General features: G+C 35.9%; 1 protein-coding gene and 1 non-coding gene across 2 annotated transcripts; one reads left to right on the forward strand and one right to left on the reverse strand.

Moving 5' to 3' along the window:
- Positions 1 to 1,012: 1,012 nt before the first annotated feature.
- LOC145047138 (acetyl-CoA acetyltransferase 2-like) lies at positions 1,013 to 4,192 on the forward strand. The gene is made up of 13 exons (XM_078995376.1): positions 1,013 to 1,186; positions 1,468 to 1,536; positions 1,811 to 1,909; positions 2,004 to 2,177; positions 2,262 to 2,367; positions 2,473 to 2,611; positions 2,701 to 2,778; positions 2,865 to 2,930; positions 3,028 to 3,113; positions 3,303 to 3,513; positions 3,596 to 3,637; positions 3,726 to 3,812; positions 3,948 to 4,192. The coding sequence occupies exons 2-13, from the start codon at positions 1,488 to 1,490 to the stop codon at positions 4,035 to 4,037; spliced, it is 1,227 nt and encodes a 408-aa protein (XP_078851502.1). The 5' UTR covers positions 1,013 to 1,186; positions 1,468 to 1,487; the 3' UTR covers positions 4,038 to 4,192.
- A 9,182-nt stretch (positions 4,193 to 13,374) lies between these two features.
- On the reverse strand, positions 13,375 to 13,481 carry LOC144999022 (small nucleolar RNA R71). Its single transcript, XR_013660550.1, has one exon. It is a non-coding gene; the product is annotated as a small nucleolar RNA R71 (small nucleolar RNA).
- Positions 13,482 to 15,929: the final 2,448 nt, after the last annotated feature.

A 15,929-nucleotide genomic window follows, 5' to 3' on the forward strand; every position in this document is an offset into this window, starting at 1 on the left:
TTATTTTTTAAACAAAATAACTAATACAAGTTTGGTTTTTTAAGCCGATACATGTAACGATTTCTAAAATATTTGTTTGCAAATCTATAACTAATATTATGTTTTTTAAAATTTCAATTTTGTTTTACTTGATCAACCGTATAACACAGGTTATAAATACATAATATAAAAACATGTAATGGATATGTGAAAAAGGTTGATAATTTCTCGTTTACATCTTGTTTGATGAGAAACTTTCATTTTTTTTTTCCTTCTAAATTTCAATAAGATACATATGCTTTTATATCTAAAGTTAATGGGAGATAAAAAAGTGCTGCAAATTTTGAGTAACCAGTTTAACCTGAATTTTTAGTAGTTTCGGATCAATGGTTCAACCGGATTTTTGAGAAACCCGACCAATTTTGAGGTAAAATAAGCAAATAATCACTTATGATTGACCCGCTCTCTTAATTAGATTATGATTCAACTAGTTCGATAGACCAAGTCAACCAGTATTTTAAAACATTATATACATGATTTAAAAGTGGATTTTAAGTATCTTATGGGTTAACTAACTTAGACTATTTTTTTAATTGTACTAAATATATGTATAGATGATAATTCTGAGCAACGTAAAATTATATTTTATCTATAAGAAGTTAAATTAATACAAAATTGTAACAAATTATGAATTGGTTTACAAATTACCCAGACTTTTATCAAATATGTAACAAATTATGAATTGGTTTACAAAAAAATCGCTTACCACTAGAATTATATCTGGCTATTTATTAAACTAAGAGAAATTGTATATAAATCAGTCTATTCCGACCAAATTCATTCCGTGTATTTTTGTGATAGATATAAGTTGTAATTTAAAAAATGGATCTTTATATGAAAAGTAGAAAGAAGACAAAAAAATTAATATTATAAAAAGATCCGAGTGAGTGTTGGGTCAAATTCGGAGTGTAGTCAACAAGTCAATAAGGTCGGGTTGTTTAGTTAAACTTAAAAAATCAAAGTAGCAGGCAGGCTGCGATCCCCTATGGCTCCTAGCAGCCTATTTTCTGCATCCTCTCTCCCTGTATATATATAACCGTCATCACTCCGATTTCCTAGTAACATCCTCTCTGTTTAAATCCTCTCTCAAACATTTATCTACACACACAAACACAGTATCAGTCGCAAAACCACTTCAAATCCGAAGGTATGGTTTATATCGCTTCAATTCTTGTTACACTTGTTATACTCTCTGTTTTCGTATAAAGAATCGGATTTGAGTTAGCAATTAGCTGTTTATATATAGATCTAGTGTCGGATGCTTATGATTTTGGTTGCTTTCATCGACTACTTTCGGATTATAAGCATTCATCTTTTACATATCATGACTTTTGTGTGTTGAGTGATTATTCTTTTGAATGATATGAGTACAGTGGTTAGAATCGTATACATGTGTGTTTGAATTTCGTTTTTCTTTTGAACGAACAGATATCCGATTACATATCGACATGGCTCCAGCTGCTGCAACCAATGGTTCAGATTCGATAAAACCTAGAGGTAGTTTAATATTGCTGCATCTGCATGTATATTCGTATTGGAATTCTTGTCCTATGAATACTTTATTAGATTGTTGAAGAATAGATTCCTTTTTTTGTTCTCTGAAAAAGAACAATAAAATATTAATCCTCACATCTGGTTTGTTCATTCTTCACAATTTTTGAACTAAACTATTGGGTTCAGTTTTGTAGATCTATCTATTTCTTTGTTATACTTATATACGAATATACCATTTGTACAATCACATAAACTAATCTCTCAATCCACATTTCAGATGTGTGTATTGTTGGTGTTGCACGAACCCCACTTGGTGGGTTTCTTGGTTCTCTTTCATCATTACCCGCCACAAAACTTGGATCCATAGCAATCCAAAGTAAGTTTCCTTTCATTTGTTTATAAAATCCAAAACATGTTATATTATCTATTGGATACTGAATTCTATTTTTGCTTTTAATGCAAAACTTCAGGTGCTTTAAAGAGGGCAAATGTTGATCCATCACTTGTACAAGAAGTTATTTTTGGAAATGTTCTTGGTGCAAATTTAGGGCAGGGTCCCGCCAGGCAAGCGGCATTAGGTGCAGGAATCCCTAATACTGTTGTCAGCACCACAGTCAACAAAGTCTGTGCATCAGGGATGAAAGGTATGTGATTTTCAGATACGATTTATATTCATTTTTGAGATTAAATTGTGGAAAATTTACATATTTTGTTTTTGGTAATTGCAGCAACTATGTTGGCAGCTCAAAGCATCCAATTGGGAATAAATGATGTAGTTGTGGCTGGTGGCATGGAAAGCATGTCTAATGTCCCCAAATATATTTCAGAAGCAAGGTGAATGTTACCTTTAAATTTAATCATTATTGTGTTATATTTTAAACTTTGCTCTCATTATAGTAAGGGCTTACAGAAAAAGGTGGAAACTGTTTCTAATTTCAGGAAAGGATCTAAATTTGGACATGACACTCTTGTTGATGGAATCTTGAAAGACGGATTGTGGGATGTTTTCAATGATTTTAAAATGGGAAATGCTGCTGAAATATGCGCTGATATGTATGAACTTACAAGAGAGCATCAGGTATCGTATATTTAAACCTTTTTTTTTCATTCTTCAATTCATCATCTTTCAGTTCAGAAAAATATTTATTATTAACTGATAACATTTAGGATGACTATGCTATTCAAAGTTTTGAGCGTGGTATTGCTGCCCGAGATAGTGGTGCCTTTGAATGGGAAATTACTCCTGTAAGATTTAAAACTAATTTTACTAAAAAACGGATGCTTAAAATTTTTTAAATTTTATGCTAATGGCGATGTGTGGAACTTTACAGGTTGAAGTTCCTGGGCCAAGAGGAAGACCATCAACAATTGTAGACAAGGATGACGATTTATCAAAGGTGTTGTGTTGTACCTATATCATATAATCTATATTTTTTTTTCGCCTTTTATGGTTGAAATTATTATTCAATTAAATTTGAATTCATTTTCCTTCAGTTTGATCCAGCTAAATTGAGGAAACTTCGCCCCGCTTTCAAGGAAAACGGCGGTAGTGTCACTGCCGGCAATTCCTCTGGCATAAAGTAAGCCACATTTTGTGGATTGAGAGATTAGTCTATGTGATTGTAACAATTTATCCTACAATATTTTAGTTTCTCTTTGGTTTTGGAGTTTTCTCTATTGTTTTTTCATTGGGCGGGTTGTTAGGAATCTTTGAGGCCGTTTTTGCAACATATTTATGCTAATGAGGAAGATGTTGTTTGTTATGACAGTGATGGTGCTGCTGCACTTGTGTTGGTTAGTGGAGAGAAGGCACTTGAGCTTGGGTTGAAAGTGATTGCTAAGGTTTCCGGATATGCTGATGCTGAACAGGCACCTGAGCTGTTCACAACTTCTCCAGCTCTTGCTATACCCAAGGCCATTTCAAGAGCTGGATTAGAAGCTTCTCAAATAGATTTCTATGAAATCAACGAAGCATTTGCAGTAAGAATTCCCGCTTTAATCTAGCTAATCTAGATTACACCTACTTTATACAAATCTTAATTCTTTCACGTCCGGATTACAGGCTGTCGCTCTTGCAAACCAAAAATTACTCAATTTGGATTCGGTAAGTATTCGACTTACAAAAACATAATCACATGTCATATTATTGTTTGTTGGCATTAATAATATTTGGGTGTTCTACTTTCTTCCAGGCAAAACTTAACGTACATGGTGGTGGTGTGTCGCTAGGGCATCCTCTAGGTTGCAGTGGTGCACGTATCTTGGTCACACTATTGGGGGTACGTTTGTTCACAGTTGTTTCATATATAGTGTCAATGTCAGTGTCACACATCAGCTAGACCCAGTCTCATCTGTCTTTAACATATATAAATAGTTAAGTGGTTTTAATGGTGGGATGTATAATTAATATGCAGGTTTTGAAGAATAAAGGTGGGAAATATGGAGCAGCGGGTGTGTGCAATGGAGGAGGAGGTGCATCGGCGTTTGTTCTAGAGCTTGTTTGAAATCTTGCCAGACGAATGTTGTTATTTTTCGGTTGTTTGTTTAAGTTATTGATTTTTTTTTTTTGGCACTCTTAGGAGTTATTCCAAGCGATAAATAAGGGTGTATGTAGTTGAATCTTAGATAAATAAAAATGTGTTGGCAGTTGCTTGTTTGATTGTTGTGCATTGCTCTTTGCTAATTGTGAGATGACATTTTTAAAGAACTAGGTATTTAACAAAATACTAACTCTGGTACAAGGTCCAAATAAATTGAAAGATGTTAAGATTTGAATGAAAAGCAAATTGTTTGTTTATTTAGACGACGTAAACGAAGTTATTTTATTTATTTTGGAATAGAATATAGGTATTTACATCAATTTGATCATACCATATTGTAAAACATGTGTATCCAGCGATTTACACGTTTGAATGCATCTCTGGTGACAGTATTTAGGATCTTCGTGGTACAAGAGATTTGGTGATATCTTTTTAGTTAGATATCAAACAAACTATTTCTGTAATAATGATAATAATAATAATAATAGAACTTTATTTTGTTGAACATGATTGATATTCATAATTCATGATAATTTTATTGAACAAACATCCAAAGTACACTCAAAGTTTCCATATTTATTTTTTTCCAGAAATTTTTTATTTAATTTTCGTTAAAACATAAAAGTTTTACATAGACATAGTAGGTAAACAGACAACAAGTTGTGCTGCTAACCCTTTTTGGACGATGAAACTAATTCTTTAGAAAACAACATCCATAGTTCATAGATCTAAGGATCATAATATTACTATGCATGACCCGTTGAATATTATTGAGGAGCCTCATAACATTTGGTGTAACGAAACTGAGAGTATAAAACGCGAAAGATATAAGCGTGTATTGATTTTCCTTACACGTTTTCTCAGGTTTTATCACTTTGCATGAAAAAAGTTTAAAACAATATGCCCCATTCTTCAAACCCACAAGATGAGAAACCTCTATTAGGTTCACATAGGGTCACACATATGCTTGCTTCCTTCCTAAACATTTTTGGATGAGTTTTATTTTACAATACTTATTTATTTATATAAGCTAACTATTTTAATCTGAACCTATGTTGATGTTATATTATGATATGAAACCTTCGATTAATGGTCGAACGATTATAAGATTATTAGGAAAATGCCATAATGTCACTCTTAACAAAACAAACATAAAAGTCGTTTTCTATCTTAAGTGGACTTTAAAAGGTCGTTTACTTTTATTTTAATTAATATATTTTCAAAATATGATATATATTTTTGCAGTCAAATGAAAAACCGATCGATTTAGACGTTACACAAGCATCATTTTCTAAAGACCAAATTTCAGAAATCTTCCTTGTAGTTTAGAAAATATCACAATTTTAGTTCAAGTTTTCGACTTGTATCATGAGTCCTTGTGCTTTATAGTTTTTGCAATGTGAGTGTAGCCCACTAATCCTACCTAAATCGAGCCATTAAGGAGATACACATGTCTTCCATGAGAGAGTATTTTCGTCTAACTCATGCTTTCTCTTTCCGTGGTTTGTACGTACTGCAATTAGAGTGTCAATAATGGTCTACTTTTTATTACATACCCCTAAATGACAGCTAACAAAACCCAAGAAACCCTTAAATCTCTTGCATCAAGTGACGAGGCACATTAAACCTAACCAACCTGTGTTTCTTTGACGACCATTAAAGAACAATTTTCTTAAGCTAACATTTTTTACAAAATGCCTCCTACAATATGGATCCATCATGAAAGTATAACTATAATGGATCCCCAAACTGACTATGATAAATGAATTTAGTTTTTTGATTTATGTTTGAAAATCTTGACGCACACCATTTTTTAAATAATCACTTTCTTTTATCATGTGTATATGTCATGGGGATAGGGGGGGGGGGGGGGGGGGTGAGTTCACTGATAGTCCATGGACTAGATACATTAAAGGTAGGACTAGTTATGTTGATTTCATCGACATAGATAAATTTTCAATACATGATTTAAATGGCATGGTTTACGAGTTAGGATATGTCACATGTAAGACTAAAATGATTTACTACTACTTTCTAATACATGATACCTATATGGATTATAGTCTACTCCTACCAGGTAATGATCAAGATGTCATTGTGTTGTCAAGGTACATTACTCATAACAAGGAAATAAGTGTGTTTAATGAACAGTGGAGGACTTTATTATACAAATATTTTAAGTCGCGGGGTAAAGTCATTTTAGAGTAAATTCAAGTATAAGGGTCACCATAATATGTTAGGCATAGAAAACATAGTAAGAAAACAAGGTCTTGTAGTATAAGGTTAAATGTAGAGGATCCTTGTGAAACATCTATGCCTATTGTTCCTTATGTATTTAACATGAGAAATTTAGAAGAGTCATAAGGTCCTAGTGAGAGTTTAACTACTGTTGGTCTAAAGGCTGTTAGTTATAGGGTGATGGTCCAAGGGGTAAAAGTTCTAGGAGTGGATGTATAAAAGGCATTGGTTCAATGGTGGAGGTCTTAGAGGTGTAAGTTTTAGGGTGGAAGTCCAAGAGGTATGGGTTCAAGGGGTGGAGGTCCACGAGGTATAGGCTTTAGGGGTGGAGGTCCAAGGGGTTCAGGTTTTAGGGGTATTGGTAGCCGGTTTAATTGTTCAAGGAGTGTTAGTGCAGCTGGTTCAAGAGGTTTATAGGGTGGTGGTGCAGATGGTTCACGAGGTTCAAGGGGTGGTGATGTAATGGTGCAGATGGTTCATGAGGTTCAAGGGGTGGTGATGTAGATGGTTCAGGAGGTGTGTGGGATGGTTAGGCAACCTTCTGATTTATGGTTTGTGTTTTTATGGTATCTATTGAACATTGATAGCTTTTGTTATGATTTATGTTGACTAATAGTATCTTTTGTTATGGTTTTATTGACCATTGGTATATTTTATTGTGGTTTTGTTGACCACTGCTTTCTTTTGTGAAGGCTAGAATAGATTGCAATGTAATCAATACTTTGTTCACTTGAAAATAATGTAATGATATTTTGTTGACTCTAATTGCATATGCAAAGCAACTATGCTCTTTTTGTTGTATGCAATTTCCTTTATTTCCTTTATTTAATGAGTTTAGATTGATTACACACAGTAAAATTACATTGTTCAATGACATAGCTTATCACTGTGGTAAGTTATTCAAATTACCAAGGTTGTAAAAGTCAATAGGCGGTGGTCGGACAGTCGACTGGGGTAAAGAGACTAATCGGTCTAGGCGGAGATTAATCAGCACCTAGTCGGAGACCCTTAATTATAATATAATTTATTTTTTAAAAATTAAATATTATCTATATCTTAACAAAATCAATAAAAAACCATAAGCTTTTGCATAACTTTTAGACTATTTGGGGATCTTTTTTTTAATAGTTTTAGTGATCAATCATCATAATTTAGTCATCCAATATCATAAACTTGACTATCAAGGATTTTTTTGAAAATTTTGACTATCTGGCTTTTTTACCTGCTTAGACCGCCTAGAACCGCATAGTGTTGGGTTGTTATTGTATTGTGTCAAAGTGTTTTGTACTAGAACAGTCTCATTTATTAACGGATTGGGCCTGTTTATCCATCATTATGGTTTGCTAGGGTTAGACAATTTATTATGCATGCATGTAGCGTTGGCATTGCCCTCGTAGCTCTCACAGAGAAGTTCATGTTGAACTCTTCTATAGCTTTGATAATATTAAGCATTCATAACATCTTTGATCTTTTTTCTTATTGTTTGATTCACTTTACTGTTAAGAATCTATCGATCTTTAGTTTAATTGTTTCATCAATTGGTATCAGAGCAGGGGATTGTGTAACTCATACACTAATCTTCTGTTGAGTTCTGTTAGGGTTTGCATTTTTGTTGGATCTGTTTTGTTGTCTTCATCGTCTCTATAGAGTGTAGACGTCAGATCTAAATCCTTATTTTACCCTAAACTTGTTTATTGTTTTACACATCTGATTCTATACATGTTTATGTAAATCTCTAAATCATGTAGCACGAAGATCCCCATACTCTTTCTTTCAATCTATCCAGTAGCATCAGATCTACTACCAGGATCCCAATCCTCTTCCCACAGGATTATGAGGTTTGGGCCTTGCACTTCGAAGACTACGTTCTAGGTCTTGAAGAACACGACTCAACCATATGGCAAGCAATGATACAAGAGACATTTTCTCACACAGTAACCCGAAAAATTATCAAAACTCAAGTTGAATACAATGCTCTTCTTATTGAACACAAAAATATTCCTCAGGATGAAAAAGACAAGTTGCATAGTAACATCAAGGCGCTGAGAATAATAAGGTTTGCTCTTCCACCAAATACTTTTCGTCTGGTGAGTCCAAGTGAAATGGCAAAAGAAATATTGGATAGGTTAAAGGAGCTTTATTCAATCAATGCCAATTTGGAACATTCAGTTCAAAAGTTGCTTCTATCAGAGTTTGGTGCTTTTGTTCAAAACCCAGAAGAAAAACTTAATCAAACGTTCAATCGTTTTAGTCATCTTATAATTAGGAAGTTAAAACAGAAAACCAAGCGTGAAATAATAGAGCAAAAAGTCACGTTTATGAATGGATTGAGATCAGAATGGAAAGCAGTTGTATCTACAGCAAAAGCTCATGAACAGTTCAAGAGTTACACTTTGGTGAAGCTTGTGGGAATTCTAAGATCCCACAAAGATGAAGTTGCGAAGGATGTTGTGACAACCGGCAAATTCGAGTCAAGTCAAAGTCAAATAAAGTCAAACCGGTCAACCCAATTAACCCTTGGATGTTAGGGTTTATGTTATGTAATTACTGTACAACTCGCTATTTTAATGAGAAAACATCATTTGGAAAAATTCGTGTGTTTAAATTTCCTTAGCCTTAATAGTGCTAAACGATGAACCAAAGCGATAAAACATTATTGCACATTCATCGGGAGTGTGTACAACTCTTAAACATGGCTTAACGGGGTCTACGAACCTTGCGCTGCGAAGCCGAACACTCAGAAAGGTTACAAGTGAAGTCTCTCCCAATCTCTTTCACTCTCTCTCTCTCTCTCTATATATATATATATATATATATATATATATATATATATATATATATATATATATATATAAAATCTCTCCCAAATCTCTTCCAAAAGTTGTCGTGACTTTTTGTAATCATTCGGGTCATCCCGACCATTAACCGGGTAAAAAATCGCTTAAAATGGGGTAAAAAACGAGTAAAATAGCCTTAAGGAACCGAAACCCTCCCTTAAGGAGCGAAGCCTCTCGGGCCCGAAACCTCTTGGAACCGAACTGCCTAGGACCGAAGATCGCAAGAACCGAACCCGAAGTTCCTTTCGGACCGAGCCTCGCAAGAACCAAACTCGAAGGTCCTTTCGGACCGAGCCTCGCATGGACTGAACCCGAAGGTCCTCTCGGACCCTAGAATCGCATGGACCGAAGGTCCTCTCGGATCGAGCTATGCCTTCGCCTTCGCCCCTCTGACCCTCGCAGCTTCGGCTTCCCTTCCCGGTTTTCGACTACGACTTCGTTTTAGGCCTGTTTTTCATGATTTTAACGCGGGATTTTCACCAAAAACTTTATTTTAACATATGAAGACCCAAAATAAATAATTCATCACGTTTTTAATGCCAATCTTATCCAAGATTTAATGGGTGAAGTACAAGGGGGTGGAATGATGACTTTTCTTTGATTTATGACACAAGCAACCACACCCACTCCATGACCAGCCCACACCTCCACCATACCTGGTCATTCATTGTCCTTTTTCCCATCATTTCCCAACCCCATTCTTTGTCTAAGGCTGAAATCTATTCTCTCTCCTAACACTCTCTCGTTTTTCTCATTCTTCCACCAAAAATCAAACACATTTTCTCTCTCTCAATTCTCTCACAAAAATTCAAGATTCAAGGGACTTATTCCAAGTTTTCTTCCACTTTTTGTAAGTATATTCATCCTTCATATGATTATTTCACTTCCTTCTATCCAAATCATAGATTACTTACACAAATTCCATCATAATGGTGTTAGATCTTCAAATCTTCTAGCAACATTCTAAGTGTTCTTGAGTTGAATACCTCTTTTATTCATCATCCATCTACTGAAATCACTCAAGGTGAGTTCATACTCCTATATTTTCATCTTTTCTTAACTTTTAAGGGGGGGGGGGGGGGGATACAAGTTAAACCAACAAGAACACAACTAAACTCTTCCAACAGCTTTCATCAGAAAAGCTGGACTCTATTCACAGACTATTTTGGACGACTTAAACATTTTAGTTTACAAAATTGTACTAGGTGCCAATAGTTAAAGTTATTAGATTTAAAATGAATACTTGCACATCTTCATACGATTTTTTTACAATTTTTGACGATTTTTACAAAACTGCCTATCACTGTAGCTACGAATACGGACCAGTCTGTGAATATGGACATTTTCACACAAGTTAGAGACATCTAAAAATCATGATAAAATTTATGAAAAAACTAGACACATTTTGTAAACTCCCATAGTTTACAGATTCTGTTTTCGACTTTGTATGATTTTTTTGGGATTTTTCCAAAATAGTACAAAAATATTAAAAACACGTTGACAGCTTACAACTTTCATCCACACCTTGTAACTTGTTGAGCAAGGTGTGTATCATTATGTGATTATATATTATTACATTATGTGTCATTTTTTCTTGTTATGTAGACATACATCAAAAAACAAATGGGTTTTACTATATTAAGTATGGTGAAATAATAAATTGTCGTAAACAAAGTATACATCCGATTACATACAAACATTTGGTAAACCATGACAAGGATAGTACTAATTGAATACATGTGAATGATAATACATATTATTTACCTTATCTTGAAGATACAAATCATATACCAAGGTTTGCCACTACTACTAGTAATTACAATAAACTATAATAAGTGTACACTACCAACAAATACGCTAACTATAGTAGGTATAGTTAGATTGCATTACATTACAAACAATTTGGATAAACTATAATATGCATAATTCATGTTCACTATTACTACCACTATTTGGTGAATTATGATATGTATAGTTTATTGATATTGCCATATTTATACTTATTTTTAGGTAGTATTTAAGTACATTTTTATTAATAAATTGATAATATGTTCAGAATAGTAATATTTATGAGTTTAAATTGTTATTTTCAGTCAATACAAAGGATTTTCGAAGAGAGGGACCAGAGGTGACAAAATGGGGAACATGGGAGGCTTGGAAGACAAGAAAATAATAAATTCATGATAAGAGCTTAATTCACGACGTGGCGGTGAAGCCCACGACGTGGCACGGGTGTTCCAGAAGATAAACATCGCGACGTGGAGGATTTCCTTGAAGGATACGTTTTACTTGAAGCCCACGACGTGGCGCATCTGGCCACGACATGGCGCAGGTTTTTGAGGATTATATAAGTCCTCCTATTATTACGAATAAAAGACTTTTGGGCAGAAGAAAAGGAGTTCCAGGAGACGTTTCAGAGGAGAAGAAAGGTCCTGGAAGAGGGATTTCAACACCAAAAGAAGTAAAGTTTTATATTTCAGTTGATTATGAACATGTCTTTCATTAGTTTTAGCTGTGTTAGTTTAACTACTATGATGAGCAGCTAAATCTAGTTACTTTTGCTTAGCTAGATGAAGCTTTGAACTTATGAATAGTTATATGTTTATGGATTAATTTGAGTTGGTAAGAATTGTTTGTGTTTGATTTGTATAACCTAGCATGTTATTATTTGTTTATCTAATTGCTAGATTGCATTTTCTCTGTAGCTTAGTGACCATGAAACTGCATGAACTTGTTTACCTAATAATTTAGTGAACATTAAATTGTTAGAGCTAGGATTGACCAATCTTAGTTAGTAATTAGACTGAATAAATCTTATCTGTGCTAGAGAACGTGAATTGTGACCATAATTGCGTTTATACAACAAATCTTACATAGCATATCTACATTCATAATTAGTTCTGTGTTTAATTATGTGTGAACGTACATGGTTTGACATGAATTAGTTAATTATTGGTAAGATAGAACTAAATTACTAATATAACTAAAAACCAACTTAATAACCCATAATCATTAGCTAGCCATAAGGAAGAAGTGGATTCAACTAAGCAAGAGTGTGTTTTTATTAAATTTGATTTAAGTTCATCTGATCTTGCAAAACCAGATAAAACCCCTTATTAAATTTATTAATAAATTAGGTTAATTTAATAGTAAGTAGATTAATTAGTAACACCGTTCCCTGTGATCGACACCCGACTTACCTAAGCTATACTGTAATCTGACTAGGTACATTGCCTATAAGTGCATAGTTAGTCTTAGTTTGTTAGGTTATAAATATTAAAATTAGTGGGTACTTTTGTGCACATCAAGTTTTTGGCGCCGTTGCCGGGGAACGATGCAGATTATTAGTTTATTTAGTTGCATTAGATTAATCGTTTTTTTAGGAATAAAATCTGCAGAATGTTTAATTGGTTATTTATTTTGCTAGCTTATCTTAGTTTAATTTTTGTTCTGTTTGTCACAGAGTTCACAATGTGAGATTTAGTATATTCACGACGTGAAATCTGAGAGTTCATTTTTAGTTTTTCTTATTTTAGTCCAGTTTTACGTTTTAGTTTAGCAAGTTGCAGGAGTTAATGACCAGAGGCTCAAATACACCATTGGTGCCACCACTAGAAGATCTCGAGTCTGCAATTCACAAGAAAAAGACGTCTTTGCAAGAATTGAAGTCAGGCTTCTCTAGGAAGTCGGGAAAGAAGACCGGAGAGTCAAGTTCATCATCGAAGCACGAGAGAAATCTTGAGCATTTGGATCATACACTTGTGCAAACCGAGTACGAAAGTGATACCGAGCCAGAATTTGAAGAACACACGAGTGAACCCGAGAACGAGCCAAGGAACGAGATGGCAGCTATTGAAGAAATGTCCATGGGAGCTTACAAGAAGCGGATCCGAGAATATGTGGGTCCCGGATTAGTCCAACCCGCAATACCTGCCAATGCCACATTCGAGCTGAAGGGACACATATTGACTGCGCTGAAGGACATCCCATTTTTCGGGAAAGACCATGAGGATGCTTTTAAGCATCTAGATGAAGTCAACGACATTGCAGATTACTTCAATGTCCCAAATGTCAACAGGAACACAGTCTTGCTGAGGATGCTGCCCGTCACTTTCAAAGGAGCTGCTAAGGAATGGTTAAAAGCACTCCCACCGTGTACAATCACTACTTGGGCTCAAATGCGTGAGCAATTCCTAGACCAGTTTTGCCCACCATCCAAGATAGCCAAACTCAAGAAGGCAATAGCCAACTTTGAGCAACAGCCGGGGGAGTCACTGTACGAAGCATGGGAGCGGTACAAGGGCTTACTCAGAAACTTCCCGCAACATGACCTAAATGTGCAGCAAGAGATGTCAATCTTTTATGATGGGGTCAATGTGATGACAAGACAACTCCTTGATTCTCAAGGATCATTGACAAGGAAAAATCCAAGGGAGGTCAAGGAGCTAATTGAAGAATTCGCGAAACACTCCCGCGAATACCATAACCCGAGGCAGGATGGAAACAAAGGCGGTGGAGGAGCCCAAACTGAAGAAATTGCAGCTGTCATGGCCATGCTGAATAACATGGATCGCAGGATAACACAAATGGACCAGTCGATACATGCCATAAGAGTGGGGTGCGAGCGATGCAATGGTCCACACTTGACCAAGGACTGCAACGTGGATGAATTTGGGAACAGAAAAGCTCAAGTGTGCTACTCTAATAGGGATAAGTTTGAAGAGGACTGGAGGAAACCGAAGAAGGAGTGGCTGCCATATGAAGAGTATAAGAAGCAAAAAGAAGAGAAGTATAGGCAGACAGGTCGAGGCCTCTATCAAAAGGAGCAGCCACCAGCCGAGAAGAAACCCGACCTAGAGACCATTTTATTGAAATTTATGGAAGCATCGGAAAAGCGACACGAGGCCACGGATTCCGCTATCATGGAACAACAAACATTGATAAAGAACCAACAAGCCTCCATCCATAACCTTGAAGTACAATTTGGTCAACTAGCCACTTTAGTTAATGAAAAATTGTCCCCGAAGAGTCCCGAAGTACAAGCCCAATCTCACGTAATGACCATCGATACTGAAGAAGATACAATATCTGAGTTCCTGGAGGTGTTGGAAGAAGAACCGCAGCAGCCCAAGAAATTAAGGATCGAAAATGGAGAAAGTGCTGAACCAGGCGACCCACGACGTGACACTCCTCTGGCCACGATGTGGCGCAAGTCTGAGCAAAAACCCTTTGTGCCTATTCCATCTTATCATCCACCTATGCCATTTCCCACCCGCGCAACACTTAGTCAACTGGAGAAGGAACATTTAGAGTTTGTGAAGCATGTGAAAGGGATTCCAATTAATACTCCCTTTGTTGAATCCTTATCCAAAGCTTCCGAAAACCAGAAATTACTACAAGACTTGATAGATACGCGAAGGCAATTAAAGAAGCAGTCTACAGTGATTCTAAGTGAACAAACTTCAAAAGTTATGTTGGGAGAAACACCAGAAAAGATGGGGGATCCTAGACGCCTCACTCTTCCATGCGAGTTTGAGAATAAAATGAAGGTTAGTGCTTTAGCCGATTCCGGGGCTAGCATTAATCTAATGCCTTTTTCATTTTATCAAAAATTGGAGATTCAGAAGATGAAGGCTACAAAAATGAAGATTCACATGGTGAACCGTTCGGTGACACAACCCCGAGGCATAGTGGAGGATATTTTGGTGAGAATTGGAAAATATATTTTTCCAATAGACTTTGTAGTCTTGGACATGAAAGAAGATCCAGATGTTTCGATAATCCTAGGTCGGCCATTGCTCAACACTGCTGGTGCCCTTGTTGATATCCGCGAGTCGAAGCTAACTTTGAGGGTTGGAGATGAACAAGAAGTCTTTGGGATAAAGGATGACTTTCAAGAAAATAAAGAAGAGGTTTTCACAATTAATGAAGAGAATGAACTAGAAGAACTGGAAAAGCTTATGGAAGAAGAGATAAAGGTAGTTCATCAAGTCAAAATGACAAAACCAAAGGCATCTGTTCCATATTTGATTAAAGTCATAGCTTACAAGAGCCCGCCTTCTTGGGTAAGCAAAGGGGGTGAGGAAATAACAAGTGATGAAGAGGAGGTCACTTCAAGAGTAACAAGGCCGGTGGTGAAAGCAGAAGAGAATGACATAAAGTACAAGGAGGCAACCAAGGGCACAAAACACAAGCTTGAAGAAAAGGGAAAAGCTAAAAAGGAGAATTCAAAGAAGGCGTATAAAAGGAGAGTTCAAGCTTACAAAAGGCGGTTCAAGGAACAAAAGATCTTGGTGGATGACTCTTCCGAAGATTCAACGTAGAAGGCACGGAGTCCAGCTTAAGACTCCAAGAAAAAGAAGCGCTTCTCGGGAGGCAACCCGAGTTTGGTTTGCATTTTTTTTTTAAATTTTCTTTTCTTTCTTTTCTTTTTAATTAGGAAAGACATCGATTCATCATCTAAAAAAACCGGTACCTAGTAGAGAATTAGTTGTAGGGAACTTTAAATAATGAATGATATGCAAAATAATTAATTAATATGATAAACATTATTGAGAATTTTGCATCTGGCAGTTTCCACGATGTGGGCATAGCCCAGCCACGTCGTGGGCAAAAAGGAATGCGTGACTGAGAAAAAACAATTTAAGGTCCACGATGTGGGCATAGCCCGCCACGTCGTGGCCTTTAAAAATCAGGGGGGACCATTTGCTTAAAACCCTTTGACCGATAATTCTCATTCCCACTTGAGGCTGCCGCACGAACGGAAACATTGTAACCCCAC

Source organism: Lactuca saligna, chromosome 5, assembly GCF_052625555.1.
Source record: "Lactuca saligna cultivar CGN05327 chromosome 5, ASM5262555v1, whole genome shotgun sequence".
NCBI classification, from domain to species: domain Eukaryota; kingdom Viridiplantae; phylum Streptophyta; class Magnoliopsida; order Asterales; family Asteraceae; genus Lactuca; species Lactuca saligna.

What these genes read in the sequence shown, in the direction of transcription:
- LOC145047138 (XM_078995376.1), top strand. Translation starts at nt 1,488, where the DNA reads ATGGCTCCAGCTGCTGCAACCAATGGTTCAGATTCGATAAAACCTAGA. An exon ending in AACTTACAAGAGAGCATCAG is followed by an intron (nt 2,612 to 2,700) that starts GTATCGTATATT and finishes GATAACATTTAG; the next exon opens with GATGACTATGCTATTCAAAG. An exon ending in AAATCAACGAAGCATTTGCA is followed by an intron (nt 3,514 to 3,595) that starts GTAAGAATTCCC and finishes TCCGGATTACAG; the next exon opens with GCTGTCGCTCTTGCAAACCA.